This window comes from Oncorhynchus nerka, linkage group LG27, assembly GCF_034236695.1.
Source record: "Oncorhynchus nerka isolate Pitt River linkage group LG27, Oner_Uvic_2.0, whole genome shotgun sequence".
NCBI classification, from domain to species: Eukaryota; Metazoa; Chordata; class Actinopteri; order Salmoniformes; family Salmonidae; genus Oncorhynchus; species Oncorhynchus nerka.
Window position 1 is genome coordinate 85,414,049 of NC_088422.1, and position 26,271 is coordinate 85,440,319.

At 44.6% G+C, this 26,271-nt stretch overlaps 2 protein-coding genes across 7 annotated transcripts in view; one reads left to right on the forward strand and one right to left on the reverse strand.

The window, feature by feature from the left end:
* Positions 1-800: 800 nt before the first annotated feature.
* tp53bp1 (tumor protein p53 binding protein, 1) overlaps positions 801-26,271 on the forward strand; it is a 41,273-nt gene continuing 15,802 nt past the window's right edge. For 4 of the 6 annotated variants that reach the window (XM_065012163.1, XM_065012162.1, XM_065012164.1 and 1 more), the window contains exons 1-17: positions 6,589-6,771; positions 7,748-7,835; positions 8,448-8,496; positions 8,847-8,914; positions 9,122-9,250; positions 9,634-9,694; positions 10,604-10,779; positions 11,015-11,141; positions 13,017-13,108; positions 13,205-13,392; positions 14,342-15,761; positions 16,944-17,060; positions 17,454-17,645; positions 18,446-18,512; positions 21,665-21,757; positions 24,900-25,257; positions 26,152-26,220. In XM_065012163.1, the coding sequence (XP_064868235.1) occupies positions 6,589-6,771; positions 7,748-7,835; positions 8,448-8,496; positions 8,847-8,914; positions 9,122-9,250; positions 9,634-9,694; positions 10,604-10,779; positions 11,015-11,141; positions 13,017-13,108; positions 13,205-13,392; positions 14,342-15,761; positions 16,944-17,060; positions 17,454-17,645; positions 18,446-18,512; positions 21,665-21,757; positions 24,900-25,257; positions 26,152-26,220 (3,477 nt within the window). Of the gene's footprint in view, positions 817-6,550; positions 6,772-7,747; positions 7,836-8,447; positions 8,497-8,846; positions 8,915-9,121; positions 9,251-9,633; positions 9,695-10,603; positions 10,780-11,014; positions 11,142-13,016; positions 13,109-13,204; positions 13,393-14,341; positions 15,762-16,943; positions 17,061-17,453; positions 17,646-18,445; positions 18,513-21,664; positions 21,758-24,899; positions 25,258-26,151; positions 26,221-26,271 lie in introns of those variants that run through there. The other 2 variants (XM_065012161.1, XM_065012165.1) reach the window with 2 other exon arrangements.
* Positions 3,258-5,666, reverse strand: LOC135565383 (uncharacterized). Its single transcript, XM_065012168.1, has 2 exons — positions 5,540-5,666; positions 3,258-4,961 (listed from the first exon to the last, which is right to left on the reverse strand). Exons 1-2 carry the CDS (start codon positions 5,664-5,666, stop codon positions 3,328-3,330), a joined length of 1,761 nt encoding a protein of 586 aa, XP_064868240.1. The 3' UTR covers positions 3,258-3,327.

Sequence of the window (26,271 nt, forward strand, 5' to 3'; positions counted from 1 at the left end):
CTAGTACCCTTGGTTGAGCACCCTAGATTTTACAATTCTAAAATCAGTGAATCAGACAGCCTAAATACATTGAATAAATTGGATTCTCAAACTTGAGCTGTCCCAGTAGGCTACATCACATTTTCTTCTGGATTAGATATTCCATAAACCTGTACCATACAGCTAATGACAGTACAGAATAGTTATAGAACCAACCACAATATAGAACCAACCACAGCATTACCCTACTTTTATTATTTTAGTGCACATTTTTGTTAATGCTCACTTTGCCAAAAGTGATGAAAATATAGCCTAACATAATTACATGATCAACAGTTTAGATTTATTAAAAGTAATCCTAGTCCCACAATAAATAACACACGTGTCATCCTGCACTTTTAGAAGAAACAAAGTTCCAAAAGGGGTCTTCGGCTGGCCACATAGGAGAAGCCTTTTTTGTTCCAGGTAGAACCCTCTGTGGGAATGGTTCTAGATTGAACCCAAAAGGGTTATACCTAGAACCAAAAAGGGTTATTCAAAGTGTTTTCCTATGGGGACAGTCGAATACCCCTTTTAAGTTCTAGATGGCCACTTTTTTCTAAGAGTGTGCGCACCTCAGCACCTACATGCTCTAATTATGCCAACATGTTAAAAATGCCATTGCATCTTTAAGTGGTAGTGTCTGTATCCACACCCTGTCTTCCTGGAAAAGAGGGGGGGGGGGGGGGGGGCGAGAGAGAGAGATGTGAACGCAGTCGACGCGCACCATTATTGCTGCAAAGGGGGCAATACAAATCTCATACATTCTGCTTGCAAAAGAGGAAATCAACTTTTCAGGTAAAGCAATAGTTTGTACTTTCTAGCGCCTAAAACATTTTGGAGGGAAACGTGTCATCATATAGGCCTATTTGAGCATCAATGTCACTGGTTTGTGTTCAAGGACAGGTTCAGAATAGTGTCTTGCGTTTGGATTTTCGTTCTCCAGCTGCTGCGCATTTCATATTTTCGGTTCCAACTCAACTGGTCAGCTTGGCGATATGACGCGCCAACACGATGCACCGCACCGTGTACGTATGTGTCGCCTATAGCCATATGATTTCCATATCAGTGGTGCTGTGTTTAGGGTTGGGCTTGAAGAAAAGTATGCACGATCTAATGCTGCTGTTCCGTTTTTTTATTTAAAAAAATGTAAATAGTTAAATCATATTTATGTATAGGCTAGCTTATTTTAAACATTTTGATTAAACATTTTATGCATATATTATATATTGTTTATCAACGAAATTAGGCTATAAATAATATCAGCTCATGAGGTTGCATGCTGTCCAAGGACAACCCAAAATGTGTCATCTTCATTGCAGGGTAGGAGTGTATTATGGGTGCCTCATTAATGTGCCAAATATAGCCTACTTGTGATTGCTATTGAGTTGTACTGGCTCAAATAACCTTTCTGTGCTGCATGTAGATACACGTTTAAACAAATCTAATCATTTGAATAAAATATCTCAGCCTAAGCTATTCATTCCCATGCTACACTGTTCTTTCTCAGCTGAGGTGGTTTATGAAGACTCAGAGTGCCAGTGGGTCAACTAGACTCAAGGTTCTCTGTGTTAAGATGTAAAGACTAAAGACTTTGTTATAAATACTTATTTCAATAGTTGCCATAGCATCACTAATGGACTTGGTGTCCTCTGACAAAAAATAAGTGAGACGTTTCAGAGTCAATTCCCTGAGGATGTGGGAATTTGTATAAAGCGTTTTCCTACATTCAAACATCAAGCCCTTTTCTGTGGCCTATCTTAGAATGAGATACAAATGTGCCTATAGCAGCATTTTAAATGGCACCCTATTCCCTAGCCATTTCAGACACAGCACATGTCTGGGTAGATGATAGTAGATTATATTGTGGAAACTATCAGTAACCGTAATGTACCATCCTACATCTGATCCAATTGATTTCATTAGTCACACATAGGTAAGCAACTGCATGCTGATTACATACTTGGTTAGAGATAAATGCTAAATGTCCTGGGTCTTGATGCATGTGAAATATTTTCTAATGCTGCCCTACTTTTGTGAGGAACAGATTGTGGCGTCACCATAGAAACAGAGGAAGGTTAAAGTAGTCCTGAGTATCCATGGGACTGGTTTGATTAAACAGATAGTTCACCTATGTCATGAAATTAAATGAAAAGAAGTCCATGTTAGACGAGACAGCAATCCCCACATTGATTTTGTTTACATAGCCAGGGCTGCCACGGTGCCACCAGCTGCAAACACTGGCAATCTTTACCCTAAAAAACTGGCTGAGTGAATGAACTCCAGGCATACAGGAATCCTGTTCAAATAACTTGAAATAAAATAATTCATCTATGTACAGATTATATATACCTAGTATATTATGCTCAAAATGTGTGTATGAGTTATTTCACTCAGCTCCCTTATGGAAAGACTATCCACCTTTGGTTTCACTTCTAACATGCTCATAATGGGGAGAGCCAGCAGGAATTCACTTCTAACGTGCTCATAATGGGGAGAGCCAGCAGGAATTCACTTCTAACATGCTCATAATGGGGCGAGCCAGCAGGAATTCACTTCTAACATGCTCATAATGGGGAGAGCCAGCAGGAATTCACTTCTAACATGCTCATAATGGGGCGAGCCAGCAGGAATTCACTTCTAACGTGCTCATAATGGGGAGAGCCAGCAGGAATTCACTTCTAACGTGCTCATAATGGGGCGAGCCAGCAGGAATTCACTTCTAACGTGCTCATAATGGGGCGAGCCAGCAGGAATTCACTTCTAACGTGCTCATAATGGGGAGAGCCAGCAGGAATTCACTTCTAACGTGCTCATAATGGGGAGAGCCAGCAGGAATTCACTTCTAACGTGCTCATAATGGGGAGAGCCAGCAGGAATTCACTTCTAACGTGCTCATAATGGGGAGAGCCAGCAGGAATTCACTTCTAACGTGCTCATAATGGGGAGAGCCAGCAGGAAGGAGATGAGGAAAAAGAGGTCATTTCATAGCCACCGACAGGTCTGATTGGAGTGCCATGTTATAATGATGGATTGCATTTAGGTTTTTTACCAGTGTCTCAAGCACTTCATATTCTGGGGGCAGCTCACCCCATCTATACAACTGCTATTGAACACAGCCTGTGACTAACCCTAACCTAACCCAGTGTCCTGTATCCACACATCCCTCCTTCAAAGCTCCACTCTACCACATGTAGCCGATACATCAACCAAAGTTCAAATATACATTGTCAGTCATATTATATTTTTTACTCCCAACAAACTGTTTATTACAAGAAAATGCAAACATCATTACAGATATTGTGTAACCTAACTCTCCAGACAGAGGATCTCTTCTTCTTCTGTTGGGTTGTAGAAGGCAGCTGTGTGCTGTTGGGAGATCGAGGGGAATGAGGGAGGCGATGGCTGACTGGGTAAACTCTGATCCGTTAACACCTTCTCTCTCATAAAAAGGTTTCCTGAGAGCCCCCTCGTCTTCCTGTCCTCCTTCCCAATGTTCCTGAGCATGCTGGTTATCTGGCGCCGGCACTTGACCCAGTCTTTACCACATTGACGCATGTCTAAACGGCGAAACTTGGTGGTGACAAACTGTCTTATGGCAGAAAGTTTGTCCGGGTCCAGTTTGTTAAGGCCCAGTGCAGGGATGCCCTTGAGATTGCTGGTGGCGAGTTCACATTGGGAGAAGACCGCGTGTAGAAGGTATTGCACTGTTGCCCTAGGCGTCTGAAACTTGTGTGCGGTTCTAATTGTGCTTGCAGGAAGACGCACATTCCACTTCATGTAGCCCAGCCAAAGCAACTCATCCCTCTCTGTGTGTGTAATGCTTCTCTGAATTTGTTTGCCTGCAACAGGTATCCTTTGAGCTGACAGAGGAGTCTTCTGCAAAGCCTCAGCAGTGGTTTGGCTGCCAGGCAGATGGTTCGTCATTAGGTGGCTTTCTACTACAGCTTTGGCAAGCTGGATAGTTTTATCCTTGGGGACATGAATTGGCAACCTGCGAGAGACATTGGTCACTTTGTCTTGACTAGCCAAGGGGCTACAGATTTCTATTTGGACCTGTTGCTCTGCTTCCTTAATCGACATTTGATCATAGTCCACCTCAACCTTCACAGAACATTGGTCGTTGGTTTTGGCAAGCTGGATGGGTTTATCCTTGGTTACCTGACTTGGGGGCCTGGGGGCTACCACCCCGGTGAGTGACATTGTGTTGACTATCTGGATGGGTTTATGCTGAGCTAACAGACATGGTCGCCTGGTGGCCTTCATAATGTTGCTATGCTGGGTAGGTTTATCCTGGGAGACATGGGTCACTTTGTCCTGACTAGCCAAGGGGCTACAAAGTTCTATTTGGACCTGTTGTCCCTCTTCCTTAATCAACACTTGATCATAGTCCCCCTCAACCTTCACAGGACAAAGCTCCTCAACCTTCACAGAACATGACCCCTCAACCTCCATAAGACATGGCTCCTCAACCATCCCAGTACATTGTTGGTTCATACCATTTGGTTTAGCCATGCTTGGCACGTCTCTCACGGTATGCATTTGATTGTCTCCGTCTGTAAAGGTGTCAACAAAGAGAGAGGATTGAGATGTGTTATCTTTGTAAAAGTCTCTCTCCGCCCTGAGATTGACAGCTTCGACTTGCAGAGCATCATGCCTGGACTGCAAATCATTTAAGGACTTCCTCAGGGCCTCACACGATACACAGGTGCCCAGGTCCTGCTCTTCAGTTTCTTCTGTGGTGTCAACATAACTGTCCCTCAGGTCAGCACCTCCAACCTCACTAAGGTCAAGACACTTCTTCTTCTTCCCTGCCCTGTCATAGCTCTGCAGGTTTCTTTTCCCTTCTGTCTGAGCTGTGTTCGGACTCAAGGCATCGTCCTCTGGGCGAAGGAAGAGGGATGGGGCAAAATCAGGGTGGTCCGGATGTAGGTTTGGTTTTTCTGAAATATGAACTCAAATTAGATTTCAGTCTCTTCAGACAGACACTTAAATTATTGCACTGGAAATGTGGTGTTCTATGCAGTTGCCTGTGTGAACTGTCTGACAGTTTACCGTACATCACTTCCTTCATGAAATCTCTGTAGCTTGCTAGCTCTTTGTCGGGAAGCCAACCACTGTCACAGGAAATGCATCAAATTGACTGGCCAGCAGATCGACCAGCTTGCTCACAGCTGCACTAGGGTCAGACAGGCTTGTTTAGATTAGAAATGGCTTGTATAATGTACCTCAATCCAGGGATGGAAAATTAGTTGTTCTCCGAATTGTCCCATTATCTCAACTGTTACACCGAGAAGTTTGAGCTGCTATTTTTTTGTTGCATTTGTTCAATCTTTTAGGTGTAACAGTTGGGATAATGGGCCAATTCGGAGAACAACGCATTTCTCATCCCTGGATTGAGGTATGTTTTCCATGCCACCCCCCCCCATTGTCTTAATCTACACCGGAAGCCTGTCCTATCCTAGCGCAGCTGTAAGCAAGCGGTTAGGATCTGTTGGCTACGAACTGACCATCAACTTACTTAAAACAAAGTGCCTCCCACAAATGCGAGAGGAGGTAGTAGGGTGCCAGTCGTTTCCCATTTGGAGTACCAATTTACCACCCAAACGGGAAGGCAGATCTGGTTCGGGGTTTTCAATCTTTACCATTTTTATCCAAGTTTTCCTTTGACTTTGAGCAATTTCGTTCTCTCCAGTAGGGAATCGGAAAAACCCTAACCCTCCTCATTCAGATATTGGGCCTTGCACCCCCAAACACAACATTGCATTTTGAAGGTCCGTAGCTAGGTGTTCAATTCTGGTTAACGACGTTAACTAACTAGCATTAGATAGCTAAACTGTCGTATGTTTATGCCAAATATTTCCCCTGTGAATGCGTTTGCGGGTTTCCGATTTCGAAGTTCTGCTGCCAGAACAGCCTTGTTTACAAATGTTACGATTTCGTGAAATATAGCTAGCTGTAGAGTATGACGCTAGTAGTTTTGCTGTTTTATGTTTTACTCAGCAAGCGTCTCAAACCGCGTCTTCAAACTGTTTTGGTATGACGACAGAGCCAGAAGCGTCCCAGATCAATCATAACCATCCTTCTGTGTAGTTTTACGGCGAAAGGGGGATGGGCTAATGAAATTATTGGGCAGTTGTTGGACCACCAAGGTAACTAGCTATGCCAAAAGGACACCAGCTCAAATTGTGATTGCAATCGTAATTCGTAATTTTTAGCAGACTAGCTAGCTAAGTGAATAAATATTATACATGGCTGGTTTTTTATGGACTAAATAGTGTGCTCAACGTTTTGCTCTCAGTCATGTGCTGTGCTCTCACTTCCTAAACGTAGCTAGGCTAACTCGTTATCGGTAGCTAGCTTGTTAGACTAGCAAATTCTGTTATGGTCTTCTAACTAGCTATTTATCGGAAAGAGGACTGCAAGTCCATGGCACCAGAAGGATCGATTCAGTTATTATATTGATCATGTTTACCTAACACTCGGGCAGTTGTTCCTATAATATCTGCATTCGCTCTTTGTTTTGGCGCAGCAGCTACGCTACCTGCTGTCCTTCCATGCCATAACCCGATGGATCCTAGCGGAAGTGACCTGGATTCGAGTCTGCCCCATGCAGAGAACCCGTGCCTGATCGTGGAGGACTCCCAGCCCGACAGTGCGGCACTGGAGGACGACCCGGACAGTAGCTACCGCGCCTTGCTCGCCCGCCGCTTGTCCAGCCTGCAGCCTGCCACCTCCCACAGCCCTGTACTGGTGAGTAGCACTGTGTAGAGACAGCGGGAGGTAACGAGTGAAGATGGGCTTGAACCAGCAACTGTGGTTACAGTAAACCTCCTGTGCCAAAATGATCCATGTCTACTGGCAGGAGTAGTACCGTAGATGAAGAGAGAGAGAGCCATAACGTTAGATTAAAATATCTCTAGGATATATATGACTGGGGGCTTGGGAGGTTGCCCATCTGTAGAATTACTTTGCCCTACTTGCACCAATGTCACTTGATGTATCCATAATTCTATGCAAAGATGGTAATTTCTGACTGCAGCGTGGGTATCGGGAGAGTAGCCCCCGAGGACAGCCAGCCAGAGCAGGGCTTGAACCAGCGACTCGGAGGGCAAGTACGCTAATGTTGCATCCTGTAACATAAAGGTCTAGAGATCTTTTGAGAGGCGGTAATATGCTTTCCAGTCATACAGGGAGGGGAGACGATAGGGGTATTGTTTTTGTCAGTTCCTCCTAGCCTGGTAACAGATCAGTTTGTGTTTTTGCCCACTCCATTGTCAAGCAAGAGAGCAGAAATAGACTGTCACCCAGGCTAAGTTCCTCCTGCTACCTTAGTTTGTTGTCCGATGACCTCAATGGAACTTTGGGGCATATCAACTTAGGTTGTGACATGACATTACTTACCTCTATAAGTCTTTACAACTGATCTAGGACTGGTTTTGTTGTGAAGCTCATATTCATTAATGTTAGACGTGTGGGGATAACAGATCTCAAGTCAGTTGTCAAAAGCAAAAAATATCACTTGGCTCAATTTGAATCCATTTAAGATGCATCCCTCCATCCTACCTGCCATGGAGTCAATACTGACACAATTGGATAGGTGACAGCAGGGTTTTCATCAAATAATCCAGTCATGTCAGATCAGTGCTTGTCCTACTTCATGGGAAGGAGTGATGCCTGTTGTTCTCATATGAACAGGGCCACTGAATCCAGCCTTCTCTCTCCCCAGGAGCTGATGTCATCTCCGGCAGGAAACCGATACTCCGAGACAGACAGCCAATCAGAGAGGGTCCAGAACAACAATCACAACGGGCCAGGTTGGTCTCTCAAACTGTGACCACAAAGGACAGAGATTGGATACCTGGAGCCGTATGTATGAGGCATCTCAGAGAACGAGTGCTGATCTAGGATCAGTTCCCCCTCTCCATGTAATCATATTCACTGGGATCTAAAAGGCCAAACTGATCCTAAATCAGCACTCCTACTCTACGTTTGATACATATGACACCTCTCCATTTGAAGCTGTGGTTCTCTGTATGTGACTGCTGTGATGAGTATCCTTGCCTGGGACCTGAAGAGTTGCATTGGGTTTTTTAGTTGGATAATGCACTCTTATGGTGTGCAGGAAACTCGTGTTCGAACCCTGCTGCTTACATAGATTTGGAACATTTAGTGGGGTGTTGGTCACTCCTATAGCAAACTAATGTACCCTCAGAAACACTAAAAGTCCAGGCTGCTAAGTTAAGGGCACAGAAAATATTAAGTGTGAAATGTAAACTCTGGTTTCAACCATTGCAGCCATTATCAGAGTAATAACAATCATATAGCCTATTGATAGCGCTGGTAACATTGAAAGCAGTTGATAGCATTTGTCTCCCCATAGCAGACATTATATTCTGTCTTAAACCTATTGAATGTATTTTCTTTAGTCAACCAGGAGGAAAGTCAAGTCCTAGAAGTTTGCTCCAATACAAGGAGGTAGGTACTAGGATAACATTGTCACCAAGATGCAGTGAATTGAAGTGTTTGTAAGAGCATTGAGACAGCCAGCTGAGATGTTTGAGAAGTATGCTGCATTCCAAATGGACCCTGGCCCCTGTCTACTACCTAGACACTACTGTAGATCTGAGAGGATTGGATAGGTGGACGCAATATGGTGACATTTCCACCTAACCAATCAGAAGGCAAGATGACTCTATAACGCTTATATCTTTCCAATCACCTCCAATCTACAGAGGTAGCTAGGTTGTAGGGGGCAGGCTAGGGGTCGGTTTGGAATTCAGCAATAGTCTGCTTTACGTTGACATCTTGATCCCTGAAACCATCAGGTGTGCTACAGAAGACATGGCCACGGAGTCTGGGGCGGACTCCACTACACAATGCGCCCAGCCTGAAGGTATGAGCAGTTTTTAACAGAGGAAGAAATAACCATCTGAGACATGTCTCTGAGATAATATACTGTAGCTGTGTAAGTTTTGAAATGCTCCAACAATGCTCTTGTTGGAAACATTATTTTTAGGCTGTGCCACTTTTTCATCATCACCAGGTCAGTATTGCATTTCATGATTTTGAGCTGTGCATGTTTATGTTGTGTGTATTTTAGGGGGAGTGTCCAAGTTAGATTTTCTGGAGCTTTCTGAGAGCCAGGGTCCGGGTGACGTGGTGGGGAACAGTCAGGAGGAGGAGGGCCCTACTGCTGCCCAGACAGACAGCCAGAGACACAACCAGCCAGGTAACAATACTAAGTTATCTTTACTTCTCTTGAGTCCATGGTTGTGTTTAGTAGGTGGAAAACCATTTTAAACGGGGAGAAACAGGGTGGTACTACCTGGGTCGTATTCATTAGGCAACAAACTGAACTTCTGAGGAAAACGGGAAAAAACTACCTGAACTTGTCCAGTAAGAAATGTGCTTTTATTTCATTTTCTGTTGCAAAATGTTTTGCTACAGTGTGCCTAATGAATATGACCCTGAACATGTCCATGAAGAATAAGAACACAGACTTATTTTTATTTTACATTGCAAAATGTTTTGCTACAGTGAATTGGACCCAGTTGAAATGTTGACCAAAGTGAAACATATTTTGTTGACTTGTCATTGTTTTGTTGTCACTAGGTGAACAGAAGAACACAACCAGGGGCTTGCCTTCAGGCAGTCAGGACAGAAAATCCAAGAGGTGAGAATATCCATATCCAGGATGCGTACCTACAAGATCATATTTAGTCATAAAGCCTCCGTGTACCACAAGGGCTCGAGAGTCAAGCTTTAAAGGTCCAGTGCAGTCCAAAATATGATTTCCTGTGTTTTATATACATTTCATCATGATCTGGTTTGAATAATCCTGAAATTGTGAAAATTATGATGATGCCCTTTTAGCGTAAGAGTTGTTTGAAAAGGCAGCCTGAAATTTCTGCCTGTTTTGGTGGGATGAAGTTTTCACCTGCCTGGTGACATCACCAGGCGGTTAATTAGTTAATAGACCAATAAGAGTTCCAAACCTCTCTACCATTAACAGCTAGTTTTCAGTTTTCCCCTCCCAGACAGTCCTAGCTGGGAAATAGCTTTTTTCTAAAAAGCTATTTTTGTTTCTTTTGACCATTTTAATTGAAAACATAGTAAGATACTTAATTGTTACCCAGAAATGATTTGATATTGAGATCAAAACTGCTGCATTGGGCCTTTTAATAAGAAGGGCTGAATCTGTACATGAAAAGTGCACACCTTAATTGGAAGATTCACGTGAATCACACATTGATGTTAGTGGGACATTGGTAGTCATTTTATAAAGCTAGGATTCGGCCCCAAAATTATTGATCCATACCTCACAGATTTACACATGCTAGTTCTGTTGCTCAATCCCAAATCGACTCCTAGACAATATCTTATGCACCTGTGGAGCTCTGGGAAGATTTGATAGATGTAAGCAATATGGTAATGAGTCTAAGTTGCCCAATAGGCTAGGTGGATTGTTCATCATATTGCTTTACACATCAACTTCTCTCAGATCTCCAGAAGTAAATAAAAGGTCCAAGCGTTGATTTGGAATTGTGCATTAGTTAAATAAAGTGTCTGGTTCTTGCCCCAGGTCGGAGGTGAGCTCTAGCAGCTCGTCGGAGCCCCTGGGTCGTGCCTGCCGGGAACTGAGTGTCCAGGCTTTGCTCCACTCCCAGGGCCTGCAGGCCTCCGAGGACCAGGATCCCAAAGGGGACGACTCTGAGCTGCTGTCCTCTCAGGAGGACCTCTTCGACACTGACAAGACAGGTGGGCCGTCCATCTATCCACCCATCCAAACTATCTGTCTGTGTTATAGACATATACTGCCAGGGCTTACAGCACTTCTCCAGTTTCTCCACTTCTCCAGTTAAAACAAGTGTAGTCTGTTGTTCACACAACCATTTGAAGGCGAGCAGGTCACAACTGTTATCAACAGTTCACATGAACAATTGATCACAAAATTAACAGATGATAATGGAGTTCTCTCTCTCTCTCTCTGTAGGCACAGGGGTGGACAGCACAATGTCAGAGGCAGAGAACCAAGGCATGCCCACCCTGACCCCTGCCCACACCCTGCGTCTGCTGCACCTCTCTGGGCAGGGCACCCTGGTGCAGGAGAGCCTCTCCCAGTAAGACCTCTCTCGCCTCAACACTATACTGCACACTCCCACTGAGTTGCAGGGATGCAAACTAGTCACCTTTCGGTGAAATTCGCCGTTTTGAAGCCAAAATAGGTGACCTATATGATTCATGTAGATCAGATGAGAAAAGTCTTTTTTTTTGGGGGGGGGGGTTGGATCACTACTGGCTGTAACGATCGAGTGTTGCGCGTTTGGAGCAATACTGTCTGTATCCAAGGCTCAGCAGATCGTTTACATAACAATAGAATGCAGCACAGCACGCGACTGAAGAAAGAGGAGACAAACAATTTACTAGTTACAGCATCAGCGCGCGCTCTGGAAAGGCAGCGCGCCAGTTACAGCAGCGCGCCCCCTGAACGAGAAAGAAGAGGTACGTTAGGCGAGAAGCCTGACCACGGAGACGGGGTGAGAAGGTGATGAAGCGTATTTCATGAGCTGTAACCGGAAAACAACTGGCATTTGAAAAGTTTGAGGTGAGGGAGATTGTGGTGGAATAAGTATTAGTATTGTTATGTATCTTGCTAGCTGGATCGAATTATCCGTTAGCTAGTGTTACCTTTCTTGCCTCCCCTCCAGACCGTAGTCGGGACGGCTCAGGGGAGCCTTCACTTGCTAGCTCCAAGGCCAGAGCAATGTATGGATGCTCTGGGGTAATTCTCACATTTGGGGATCTTATCCTCTGCTAATGACGTGTTAGCCTGGAATTCCACTGAAGTAGTTAGCGTTTATTAAAACTTGTACATCATTTGAGGTAGTCCGAATGACAAAATAAAATAGTGGGCAAACGGAGCAAAACAGTCCGGCTACATCCCCGTCACACACAATTGCATTCAAACCCGAAAGTTAACTTACTACGTTACCCATAATGCACGTCTGTGTTTAAAAGCTCTACCCCTACTTTACCAACACTAGCCAGAGAAATATTGAGCAACATTAGTCAACTCATCTGATCAAGCAATTGAGTTTATGGTGTGAAAATGAGCTTGCTAATAAAGTAAGACAGCTAACGTTAGCTAGCTAACATTAGTAACCTTACCAATTCGCTATAGTATCAACTGATATTCGACTCCTTGCCGTTCCTCAAATTATAAAGCGTTAGTTGCTTACTGGACCCTGGAAATCTGTGTGAAATGTTAACTAATGTTTCCCCTCTGCAGTATGTGGTTCATTTTCAGAATGAAAATAGAGGTGAAAGGAACACGACACACTTTCCCTCTCACTTTTCCTGGCACATTGTAGAACAGATGTCCACATGCAGAAAGTGTACAATGTAACACTATTCAGTGTAGCCCAAAGATATTGTTTTTGTTGTGTTGAACTTGACAGTAACACATGTGTGTGAGTGAGGGAGGATTATATATTTTTTTACTCAGTGAAAGTTATTTTTGCACACGTAACCTTGTGCACTTGATCACTTGATCGATGTATATATTGGCCACTATAATAGAGCAAAAATAAAATGAAACAAACAGGCATTATATTTCTACTTTAAGAAGATTTTTTCCCAAGTGCAATATTTATACTGATCATGTAGATCATATTATTTGTTGTTTTTAATGAGTTAAAACCTGCCTTTCCCCCTGGCAGGGATTTTCTTTGCATGTTTTCAGTGCAAATAAAAAGTGTCACCTTTTTGGGCCCATCACGAGTTTGCATCCCTGGAGTAGTTGCCCTGTTGTTTGGGTTGGCCTGGGTTGTGTTCAGTAGGACAATAGGAAAATCTGTGTTCCAATTGGTCAAGTTGAGGTAGTACTTTACCATTTCAAAACGTTTTGTCCCTACTGAACACAGCCAGCGATTCTGTTTTGTCCTCATCAGAGGAAGAATGATTGTTGCATTCATCTTTGCCTTCCCTTCCTATAGAAACTCTGAGTTTGTAGCACCCACCCAGGAAAACTTGAGCCAAACACCTTTCATCGTCCCCAATTCACCGACAGGACAAGAAAATGAACTGGGTAACTAAACATTATTTTATCCAGTTGACATGTCAGTTGTTTTAGTTTCTATTCTGAAAAATAGAACTCAGTGATAGACTTCTGGTAACCCCGCAGGTGCCGACGAACCAATGGACACGTCTATGCCTCCGGAGGACCAATCGGATGGTAAGGAGGAGGAGCCAATGGACATGGACCCAGCTCCTAAGTCACACCCCTCGGCATCCACCCCAGTATCCCAGAACTCCCCAGGTTTTGTGTTGGAGAGGACCCTCTCTCTGCCTACCCAGCCTGAGTTCTCTCATGTACGTATCTTTAATCCATTGACCAGATAGTGGGGGAAAAATAGATTCAGTTAGCACTGAACTCAATGGCCGTGTCCGGTTATCCGTTTTTGCGTACTAAATAGTAGGCTGTTTGGGAATGTGAAAAATATCATGTTTTATAGTAGGAGTCATTTCGAAAATGTAGTTTGCTTTAAATGCCTGGATGTCATACGCATGGCTTTTCATGTAGTAGGAACTCAGACCAATGTGTGTTTGACAACAGCTGATAATCATGTAAGGGTTTGGGCTGTACCAAAATGAAAGCATGGTGGGGAACAACCAAATTGCATTAGATGACGTCTTCTCAGTATGGATGAGCCTAGTATTATTTTTTTGACAGTTTAGTCATTTAGCAGACGCTCTTGTCTAGAGTGACATACAGTTAGTGGATTCATCTTAAGATAGCTAGGTGGAACAACCACATGTCATAAGTACATGTTTCCTCAAAGTCTGACACACAGTATGTTGCTTACGGCGTATGTTTTTACTAAACAGTTTGATTATATACTTTTAGAACGTATTAGGCAAGAATGAAGTCTTTACATTTTTCTGTACACAACTTTCACCTTTGAATGTAACTATATCCATTTTTTTTTTAATTGAAATTTTAGTGGTTTAGCAGACACACTTGTCCAGAGTGACTCACAGTATTGAGTGCATACATTTTCCTACTATTATTTTCTCCTACTAGTCACCTCGTGGCAATTGAACCCACAACCCTGGCATGGCAAGTGCCGTGCTCTACCAACTGAGCCACATGGTACCACATAAATGGAGACCAGGGATCTACCCTTATCTCTCTTTATTCTTCCCTTATTATGGATTATGTTGGTTTATTATGATGATCAAGAATCTCATTATTCAATCAGGTTAAGTCCTATAGGTTCATAAAACACCAATTTAGTTTCTTCTTTTTCCCTTTCCAAAGGATGTATTTGTCCCAACCCAGAGCCAAGAGGCTGGAAGCAGTAGCATAGCTCCACAAGAGACGCACAGCAGGAAAGTGACATCATCATCCCAACCCACAGCACTGGATTCAAGCTCACCCAAGATGGCCGCTGCACCCGCCCAGTCCAAAGCACCCACAACAACTGACCGAGAACACTCTATGACTGATTCTTTCCAACTGGAGCTGTCTGTGAATACTCAGAGCTGTAGTCTGTCCCAGCAGGCTTCCATGCAGGCTGGGGGGAAGGATGTCGAGGAGGACAGTCAGGCTACACAGATAGAAGAAGGTCTGGACGGACGCCTACGGATAGACACCAGTGACTCTGTGATTTCACGTAACAGCCAGAAGAGGGAAAGTAACGGGGTCCCCTCTGACCCAAAAACACCTGCTATTTTGCCTAAAGTTCCTCAGGTGCCTGACTTACTGAAGACTAGCGGAGAAAGTACCAGGAGAGAGGAATGTAACACTTCACAGAAGTCTGACACGCACAAACAGACAACCTTGAATGTACGCAACATGAATATAGGCAACGATGGTATCAATGTGACCAAAACAGAGAGTTCTCAGAAGCAGGATGCCAAGGCCTCTTCCCCCTCTCCTTCCTCCCAACAGAAGCTTGAAACCATAGACGTATTCACCCCTAGCAGCTGTGTGCAGGAGACGCCTTCTTCCTCGAATAGCGCTGCCTGTAGTTTAGCCTCCCTGTCTCAGTCTCAATCCCAGTCTGTTTTCCCACAGATGTCTCACGTGGGATCAGTGAAGGCTCTCTCTCCGAGTCCAGGTGTTTGTGTAGACTCCAGAAGAGATGGAGGAGGAAGGAGAGACATAGGAGGAGGAGGGGGAAGCCCGACGAGCTCACAGAAAAACAGGGACCCGTCTAAATCCATACAGTCTTTATCGCAGGAGCGTGGAGGCACTGCTACCAACAGCCCAAAGGAGAAAAACAAAGCAGATGAAGAAGGGATGGAGGAGGGGGGAGAGAAGCAGCACGACAGCACGTTGGGACCCGAGGGCTCAGGCCTTTATCTGTCTCTCTCTCAGAGCCAGGTGCTTTCTCCAGAGCCCATGGAGGAAGAAGAGGAGGAAAAAATAGGGAAGTTCCCTGTCTCGCACTCCAGGAGCGAGGGAGGAGTAGGAGAGGAGGAGAGCTGCAGCAGCATCATTGTGCTGGAGGAGAGTGAGAGGAGCTCCCAGCTACTGGAGAAGGAAGTGAAGTCGCCGTCTAACATGGGCACGTCTCAGCCAGTGGCAAGCCGGTGGGGGTCAGTGTCGTCCAATGGCACAGGGTCACAGCTGAAGGACACCCAGCTGGTACCAATCGGACTCACCCAGGCTGATAAGGAAGGGTCTAGGGAAGCAGAGGGGCTCCGAGACAAGAGCCTCAGTGACAGCTCTGGAGGTGAGAGGCCTAGATGCCTGTGGAGATATCAGGTGACTCAATAGCATTTCCTTGTGTCCTCCTTTCTTTCCTTCTCAAAACACATTGTAGGAAAAGATCAGAGGGGAGGAACCTCAGACCTTCTTCCCTCACCTCCACTCCAATGCCTTTTGAGGAGCGAGGACACAAGGAAACGATGAAAGACTATTAAGAAACCATGAAGTAGATAGAAGTTTGTTTTTGTCCAATATATTGTGTGTAGACCGAGGTTGGGGGATGGGGTGGGTCACCAGGGGTATGTTTGGGATGGTGGTGGGGGGGAACACCAAGGGTATGTTTGGGATGAGGTGGAACACCGGGGTATGTTTGGGATGGGGTGGGGGGTGGTGGGGGGAACACCAGGGGTATGTTTAGGATGGGGTGGTGGGGAACACCAGGGGTATGTTTTCGATGGGGTGGTGGGGAACACCAGGGGTATGTTTAGGATGGGGTGGTGGGGAACACCAGGGGTATGTTTAGGATGGGGTGGTGGGGAACACCAGGGGTATGTTTAGGATGGGGTGGTGGGGAACACCAGGGGTATGTTTAGGATGGGGTGGTGGGGAACACCAGGGGTATGTTTAGGATGGGGTGGTGGGGAACACCAGGGGGGGTATGTTTGGGATGGGGTGGTGGGGAACACCAGGGGTATGTTTGGGATGGGGTGGTGGGGAACACCAGGGGTATGTTTAGGATGGGGTGGTGGGGAACACCAGGGGTATGTTTTCGATGGGGTGGTGGGGAACACCAGGGGTATGTTTTCGATGGGGTGGTGGGGAACACCAGGGGTATGTGTGGGATGGGGGTGTTGGGGTTCAAAAACATGTGTAATTTTGTGGGATGGGGGGGTTGTTCAAAAACGTATTGATTTTTAACAGCTTTTGAAGTGATTCAATAAATAAGTAGACCCCCCCCCCATTTGCTTGCTTGCTGACCACTGATAGTTGAAAGATTTGATAGATTTTCATCTAGTTGCTTTCATGTGTCCTAGTCCCTTCAGATCAGTGGCCATGAAGGGAAGGCGGTGATAAAAGACTCTAATTCAAAGTGTTTTGTCCCTGCAGTAAATCCATTGGGCTACCAGGGCTATATAAGCCTGTCGTCATTTCAGTCTGTTCAGAGATCGTAATGGTTTTTGTTTGTATTAATATTTGTCCTCTGCAGAGATTCCATTCCACTTCACTCTCCCCAAAGAAGGCGAGCTGATTGGCCCTCGTGTGAGTGCCACTCCCCCTCTGATCAGCCAGTTGAAGCAGACACCAAGACACAGCACTCCGATTGGTGGGTTCCTCCCCCTCAAGAAATACTATCAACTGGCTCTCTCCATAGCCAGCTTTACCATGTGAACTGAAACAAAGTATTCTAACCACCAACCTATATAGTCTCACACATCACTTCACACTCACTCTCTATCCCACACACACACACACACACACTCACACTCGCCCTCATACATCAACACACACTCACGCTCTCTCTCCGATTCACCCACTCAGGTACACACATACTCTCTCTCTTTGTCGCACCCACCCCCTTTACACAAACACAGTTGTTCTCCCAGTCACCTCACCTCATCATTCCAATATCATGGTTCGCTAGTAGGATCCCCCAGAGAGGCTCTAATCTGAGCCAGATTACATCGTGGTGGTCGTCGGCTCTTTTTGTTTTCCTCAGACATGACTTCCTTCTCTGAGAAGTCCGCGGCGGTGGGTGATGTTTCCACGGAGACAGCGATGGCGACCAGTGAAATCACGGCGGGGGAGAGTGGCGAGGACACGGCCGACGGGGCTGATGGGAAACTGAGTTTGCGGATGAAGCTGGTGACCCCTGTGGAGGAGGGCAGCTCAGAACACTTCAGCCTGCAGAGTAAGAGCTGTTATAGGCCGATTATTAATGTGTTATTACCACATTATTCAAAGAACAGAAATAGGACAGCACTCCGGTAAATAAACTTAAATTGACATTTTTATTGCCGCACGAACGTTTGGGGTATGAGCCCTTCAGCGTGCAAGGCAATGGCAATCAATGTCACAACAAGACCACACAGGTGGGTGTAATTCTAAATTGCCAGTCAGTACTGGCCCAGTGGAGATCCCAGCAGAGGGAGCTGTGGGGGAAACATGACAATCAAATAAAGATCCACAATACAAAGACATTATGGTGTCATTACCTAAGTGTTTGGCCTGTTTAGAACCTACAAAAGACAAGAAAAATAACATTCCTCATTAAGGCCTGCTGGGTTACCATGTTATTACCAATGGAATAGGAATTATAGCTGTTGTAGTGGTTTATATTCCAATGCCTGCTTATAAACGTGATATGACCATGTATGTGACCTATTTGTTTGCCTATGGATGTTCAAGACATCTGTATGTTATTTTCTTGTGAATCTGTGTGTTGATACCATGGAGGGACAAGGGACTATCTTTCAGATGGTACGGTGGTCCATAGAAAATGCAAACAGCATTAAACAATATCCAACAACTGTGTACATGGAATTAAAAGGGTTTCATATGACTACTGAAGTGTATCCATTGATGTATAGAAATGTGACATCTGCTGACTCTCACACCTTTACTGCAAGAATAGACGTCTCTGTTTGTTTCTTTATTTCTTTTGTTCAACCCCCCAAAACACCAAATTAAACACTTTTCTTTTCCTCCCAGAGCCACCGCAATCAGACGAGGAAGGCTCTGTCTCCAAGGTTACCACCGTTGTCAAGGCTGTAACCAGGTAACCCGCTTTGGTTTCTATGCAAGGCAGCCCGATTTCAGGCTTTTTCCCCTGCCTGGGATTTGACTGTGTCCCAAATGGATTTTTACATCTCATCATCACGATTCAGCTTCATTTAATATTATTTTGTTTACATTTTAGTCATCCAGAGCCACTTACAGTAGTGTGTGTGCATACATTTTCATACTTTTTTCATACTGGGATGCCTTTTTGTTCACAACTCTGTACCCCAAATAAGAGCACTGTTGAGAATATTATAGAATAATGTGTATATATACAAAGATGCTTAATACAGTATGTTACAACCGTCAGTGAATGATCATGGCTGACATTTGCATATATTTAAATGTATTTACGTATACATGTATTACCTGACTTTGTCAGGTCATTTGGTTTCCATGGTTTGTATCAAATCAAACCAAAGTTTGTCACGTGCGTCGAATACAACAGGTGTAGACCTTACAGTGAAATGCTTACTTACAGGCTTTAACCAATAGTGCAAAAAAGGTGTTAGGTGAACAATAGGTAGGTAAATAAATAAAACAACATTAAAACAATAGTAAAAAGACAGGTTATATACAGTAGCGAGGCCATAAAAGTAGCGAGGCTACAGGCACCGGTTAGTCAGGCTGATTGAGGTAGTATGTACATATGGTTAAAGTGACTGCATATATGATGAACAGAGAGTAGCAGTAGTGTAAAACAGGGGTTGGTGGGTGGCGGGACACAATGCAGATAGCCCGGTTAGCCAATGTGCAGGAGCACTGGTTGGTCGGCCCAATTGAGGTAGTATGTACATGAATATATACAGTGGGGCAAAAAAGTATTCAGTCAGCCACCAATTGTGCAAGTTCTCCCACTTAAAAAGATGAGAGGCCTGTAATTTTCATCATAGGTACACTTCAACTATGACAGACAAAATGAGAAAAAAAATCCAGAAAATCACATTGTAGGATTTTTAATACATTTATTTGTAAATCATGGTGGAAAATAAGTATCTGACCTCCAGTGTTCAAATCAAAATCAAATTTATTTTATATAGCCCTTCGTACATCAGCTGATATCTCAAAGTGCTGTACAGAAACCCAGCCTAAAACCCCAAACAGCAAGCAATGCAGGTGTAGAAGCACGGTGGCTAGGAAAAACTCCCTAGAAAGGCCAAAACCTAGGAAGAAACCTAGAGAGGAACCAGGCTATGTGGGGTGGCCAGTCCTCTTCTGGCTGTGCCGGGTGGAGATTATAACAGAACATGGCCAAGATGTTCAAATGTTCATAAATGACCAGCATGGTCGAATAATAATAATAAGGCAGAACAGTTGAAACTGGAGCAGCAGCACAGTCAGGTGGACTGGGGACAGCAAGGAGTCATCATGTCAGGTAGTCCTGGGGCACAGTCCTAGGGCTCAGGTCCTCCGAGAGAGAGAAAGAAAGAGAGAATTAGAGAGAGCATATGTGGGGTGGCCAGTCCTCTTCTGGCTGTGTTGAGGATCAGCGTGGCAGATGTGTTGCTACCTACCCTCACCACCTGGGGGCGTCCCGTCAGGAAGTCCAGGATTCAGTTGCAGAGGGAGGTGTTTAGTCCCAGGATCCTTAGCTTAGTGATGAGCTTTGAGGGTACTATGGTGTTGAATGCTGAGCTGTAGTCAATGAATAGCATTCTCACATTAGTGTTCCTTTTGTCCAGGTGGGAAAGGGCCGTGTGGAGTGCAATAGAGATTGTATCATCTGTGGATCTGTTAGGGCGGTATGCAAATTGGAGTGGGTCTAAGGTTTCTGGGATAATGGTGTTGATGTGAGCCATTACCAACCTTTCAAAGCACTTTGTGGCTACGGACGTGAGTGCCACGGGTCTGTAGTCGTTTAGGCAGGTTGCCTTTGTGTTCTTGGGCACAGGGACTATGGTGGTCTGCTTGAAACATGTTGGTATTACAGACTCAATCAGGGACATGTTGAAAATGTTAGTGAAGACACCTGCCAGTTGGCCAGCACATGCCCGGAGCACACGTCCTGGTAAACCGTCTGGCCCCGCAGTCTTGTGTATGTTGACCTGTTTAAAGGTCTTGCTCACGTCGGCTACGGAGAGCGTGATCACACAGTCGTCCGGAACAGCTGATGCTCTCATGCATGCCTCAGTGTTGCATGCCTCGAAGCGAGCATAGAAGTGATTTAGCTTGTCTGGTAGGCTTGTGTCACTGGGCAGCTCGCAGCTGTGCTTCCCTTTGTAGTCTGTAATAGTTTGCAAGCCCTGCCATATAAGACGAGTGTCGGAGCCGGTGTAGTATGATTCAATCTTAGCCCTGTATTGACGCTTTGCCTGTTTGATGGTTTGTTGTAGGGCATAGCAGGATTTCTTGTAAGCTTCTGGGTTAGAGTCCCGCACCTTGAAAGCGGCAGCTCTACCCTTTAGCTCAGTGCGAATGTTGCCTTTAATCCATGGCTTCTGGTTGGGGTATGTACGTACAGTCACTGGGGACGACGTCCTCGATGCACTTATTGATGAAGCCAGTGACTGATGTGGTGTGCCCCTCAATGCCATTGGAAGAATCCCGGAACATGTTCCAGTCTGTGATAGCAAAACAGTCCTGTAGTTTAGCATCTGCTTCATCTGACCACTTCTTTTTATAGACTGAGTCACTGGTGTTACCTGCTTTAATGTTTGCTTGTAAGCAGGAATCAGGAGGATAGAGTTGTGGTCAGATTTACCAAATGGAGGGAGAGCTTGGTACATGCCTCTGTGTATGGAGTAGAGGTGATCTAGAATTTTTTCCCCCTCTGGTTGCACATTTAACATGTTGATAGAAATTTGGTGGAACTGATTTAAGTTTCCCTGCATTAGTCTCCAGCCACTAGGAGCGCCGTCTCTGGGTGAGTGGTGAGTGCTCATCCTTTTACCGAGTTGACACTCGGGTTATGAAAGTAGTTTTGAATTCGCTGGGGGGTTGCTGGTGTCCATATCCTAGATGCCGACTCCTGCCGTTTTGCCTTCTAGTAAGGGACTGCTCAGGGTGTCTCCGCGTGTGTGTCTCAGGGGGTTTGGTTCTAGTATAAAGACACATTTCCGTTCTTCCCCAAGGAAATGGAGAATACTGCATTGCAAGGCAATTTCATGACATTCTATTGGCTTGTTGTATGACCAGTGTCCCTGTCCCCAGCCCCTCTGTGTTCAGCAGGGTGAGGGAGGCCCACAGACAGGTGATGGAGGACCAGGCCGAGGCCCATCCCAGTGACCCTGGAACCCCTGTCAGGTAAACAACGTGTATGGCCTCTGACATGGGTTGTGTTCATCAGGTCAGTGTGGCACAACATTTAAAAAATGTCACGCAATGCAAACCTTAAAACGAGCGTTTCTTAGTGGACAAATTTGGATTGTAGGCTACCTCCCAGTTTCGGACTGATCTCTTCGGATGCATGAGAAGGATAGTTCCTTTCAGCACGCCTTCAAAAACTAAGGTTTGTCTCTGAGCATTTGGTGCCAACTTGAAGTATAGTCAGTTGATTCCCAGTATAATAGCTCCCCCTGCTGGCTGAAATGAGAGCCTAGTAGTAACACAAGCCTAATGTCTATTGTGGCCTCAGAGTATCCCTTCTGTTTTAAAGTCCTGTAAAACTTCAATTAAACCTAGTCTCAAATAGCAGCTTGTCCATTTTAAAAGCCGGGCAGTGGCACACATTTCAGCAAATATACGCCTGTTTCAAATAAACGCCTGTTTCAAATAAACGCCTGTTTCAAATAAACGCTGGGTCTAAATGAATTGTTTACAAGGTTACGATGACTTATTTACAAGGTTTCATGTTTGATTTGTTACATTGAATAATTCAGTAATGACTAGAAAAAGTTATGTCAGTCATCTGTTTTTATCAGCAGTAAGAAACTGCTAGCCGTTGGCTGCTAACAGCTGAGAACTGCTAGCTAACTGGCAAACACAAAAACAGTCAACTCCTGGAGTACAGAACCCTAGAAATCGGCTGATCGCACACTAGTGGCGAAAGTAAGAACTGCCAAAATTGCACAGTCAAATAGGAGAATAAAAAAAATACAAAAATTTTCAAAATAGAGGCATACTAAGACAGAGATGTGACAGTGTGTAAATGATAACACATTAGTGCAGAAAATGAAGAACATTTATTAAAATGCTAGAAGTGAATTAACTATGCAAGTGAGCAAAAGCTGTGTGCATTATTAAGGAAATAGTTGTTTAGCTCAAATAGTCTCCTGTCTCTAATAAGCGCCTGTTGTGTTGAGTGATTTTAAGCAAATAAACACCCATGCTATTAATTAGAGTTTCACGGTTTGTCCGATTTGAGATAAACAAGGGACATTAATTGTCTGCTCCAATCTTGTGTCCATTTGACCTTGACAGCCCTCTACCTGTCCTGGTATATCTTTAGAATTCAGGAAGTAGGTTGAGTGTGTGTGCGTGCGTGTGAGAGAGACCTACTTCTCTGCTATTTTGGGTACCATTCATGCCCCCTTAGAGAGATATAGTCTCTGTTTGGTTTTGTCCTGTGGAGGTGTTATAACAAGGTCTTTTTCAAGGTGTCCACACAACACACCACAGCCCTAGTTGGACCTGCTTCTCGGTCCTACCATTACAGGACTACAGAGGCAATATTGAAACCTTTATTAACATTTGGCAAAGGATGATATCAGCCGTTCTGTAAGTTTATATACATTGCCTTCAGAAAGTATTCAAACCCCTTGACTTTCTCCACATTGTGTTGTGTTACAGCTTGAATTTAAAATGAATTAAATGTATCTTTTTTTGTCACCAGCCAACACGCAATACCCCATAATGTCAAAGGGGAATTCTGACTTTTTACATTTGAACAAATTCATTAAAAATGAAAAGCTGAAATGTCTTCAGTCAATAAGTATTCAACCCCTTTGTTATGGAAAGCCTAAATAAGTTCAGGAGTAAAAATGTGCTGAACAAGTCACATAATAAGTTGCATGGACTCACTCTGTGTGCAATAATAGTGGTGAACATAATTTTTAATGACTACCTCATCTCTGTACCCCACTCATACAATTGTCTGTAAGGTCCCTCAGTTGAGCATAACATTTCAGACAGATTCAACCACCAGGGAGGTAAAAAAAAAAGAGAGAAAAAAAGCAGACATTGAATATCCCTTTGAGCCTGGTGAAGTTATTAATTACACTTTGGATGGTGTATCAATACACCCAGTCACTACAAAGATATAGCTGTCCTTCCTAACTCAGTTTCCGGAGAGGAAGGAAACTGCTCAGGGATTTCACCATGGGGAGGCCAATGGTGACTTTTAAAACAGTTAGTTTCATGGCTGTGATAGAAAACTGAGGATGGATCAACAACATTGTAGCTACTCCACAATACTAACCTAAATGACAGAGTGAAAAAAAGGAAGCCTGTACAGAATTCAAATATTCCAAAACATGCATCCTATTTGCAACAAGGTACTAAAGTAATACTGCTAAAAATATGGCAAAGCAATTCACTTTTTGTCCTGAATACAAAGTGATATGTTTGGGGCAAATCCAACACAACACATTACTGAGTACCACTCTATTTCAGTCATAGTGCTGGCTGTTATGGGTATGCTTCAGGACTGGGGAGTTTCAGGATAAAAAGTCAACGTAATGAAGCTAAGCACAGGGAAAATCCTAGAGGAAAACCTGGTTCAGTCTGCTTTCCACCAGACACTGGGAGATTAATTCACCTTTTAGCTGGACAATAACCTAAAATACAAGGCCAAATCTACACTAGAGTTGCTTACCAAGAAGACAGTGAATGTTCCTGAGTGGCCGAGTTACAGTTTTGACTTAAATCTACGGCAAGACCTGAAAATGGTTGTCTAGCAATGATCAACAACCAATTTGACAGAGCTTGAAGAATTATGAAAATAATAATAGGCAAATGTTGCACAATCTAGGTGTGGAAAGCTCTTAGAGATTTACCCAGAAAGACTCACAGATGTAATCACTTCCAACGGTGCTTCTTCAAAGTATTGACTCAGGGCTGTGAGTACTAATGTAAATGAGAGATGTCTGTATTTAATTTTCAAAAGTTTCAAAAAATATGTTTTCGCTTTGTCATTATGGAGTATTGTGTGTAGATGGGTGAGAAAACAAATGTATTTAATCCATTTTTATTTCCGGCTGTAACACAACAACAGGTGGAATAATTGAAGGGATATGAATACTTTCTGAAGGCACGGTATATTTCTATGTGCATACATGTATTTCTATTAGTCCTGAAAGGGCTTTACAGTGTAGGGACTCACCCCATCCATGTGTAGCGCCCCTCTGGGTGATGCACGGCAGCCATTTTGGCTCTTGAACGCTCACCACACAATGAAAGTGGTTGATTGTGCCATTGACATATGAAATGTCTCTCTCACCTTTCACAGAGGGGAACTGTTCATCTCACCCTCACAGCAGAAAAGCTCCCAAAGACCCTCCATCCCCTCTCTCTCCCTGGAATGCATCAGCCTCCCCAACAGCCAATCCGAGCCCCTCTCCAGCCCCCGCCAGGAAGTGAAGCATACGTTGCCATTGGGGCTCAGAGAGAAAGAGCCTCCTGCTGAACCATCCACCCCAGGCCGTCCAGCAGTGAAAACACCACAAAAAGGCACCGCAGCTGGGGATAGAGAGCCGTGTGGGCCCCCGGAGCCATCCACCCCCACCAGAGCCGCTGCCATCAGACAGAGGGCCGTGTCCCAGCAGACAAGCTTTGACAACACCATCTCTCCCAGTTCACCCAGTAAGGTAAGAGCCACTGGGTTAGCTACAAGGATATGGTTGATCATATTGCAAGGGGATAGAAAGTGATGAGATTCCTGTCCGTTATTCTTCTAGTCTAACCAACATTTCCCCCCCTTGTTCTCTCTCTTTCTTTTCATCAATCTTGCTTGTCTCATGTTCTCCTGTTTTGTTGTTTCTCTCTCACTCTCTTCATCCACCTTGCCTTTCTCATGTCCTGCTGTTTTGTCGTCCCCCCTCCCTCTTTCTTACACTCTCTTCATCCACCTTGCCTTTCTCATGTCCTGCTGTTTTGTCGCCCCCCCCTCTTTCTTACTCTCTTCATCCACCTTGCCTTTCTCATGTCCTGCTGTTTTGTCGTCCCCCCTCCCTCTTTCTTACTCTCTTCATCCACCTTGCCTTTCTCATGTCCTGCTGTTTTGTCGTCCCCCTCCCTCTTTCTTACACTCTCTTCATCCACCTTGCCTTTCTCATGTCCTGCTGTTTTGTCGCCCCCCTCCCTCTTTCTTACACTCTCTTCATCCACCTTGCCTTTCTCATGTCCTGCTGTTTTGTCGCCCCCTCCCTCTTTCTTACTCTCTTCATCCACCTTGCCTTTCTCATGTCCTGCTGTTTTGTCGTCCCCCTCCCTCTTTCTTACACTCTCTTCATCCACCTTGCCTTTCTCATGTCCTGCTGTTTTGTCGCCCCCTCCCTCTTTTTTTACACTCTCTTCATCCACCTTGCCTTTCTCATGTCCTGCTGTTTTGTCGCCCCCTCCCTCTTTCTTACACTCTCTTCATCCACCTTGCCTTTCTCATGTCCTGCTGTTTTGTCGCCCCCCCTCCCTCTTTCTTACACTCTCTTCATCCAACCTCGCTTGTCTCATGTGTCCTTTTGCTTCCTCCTCTCTGACTCTAGCTTTGTCAGAGAGTGGCGTTTCAGCAGACCAGTTTTGAAGCGGCTGGCCCCAGGTCTCCAGCAGCCAGCGTAAGGGTCCTTAGTTACCTCACACTTCCTGTCCTTCTTACAATGTCAAAA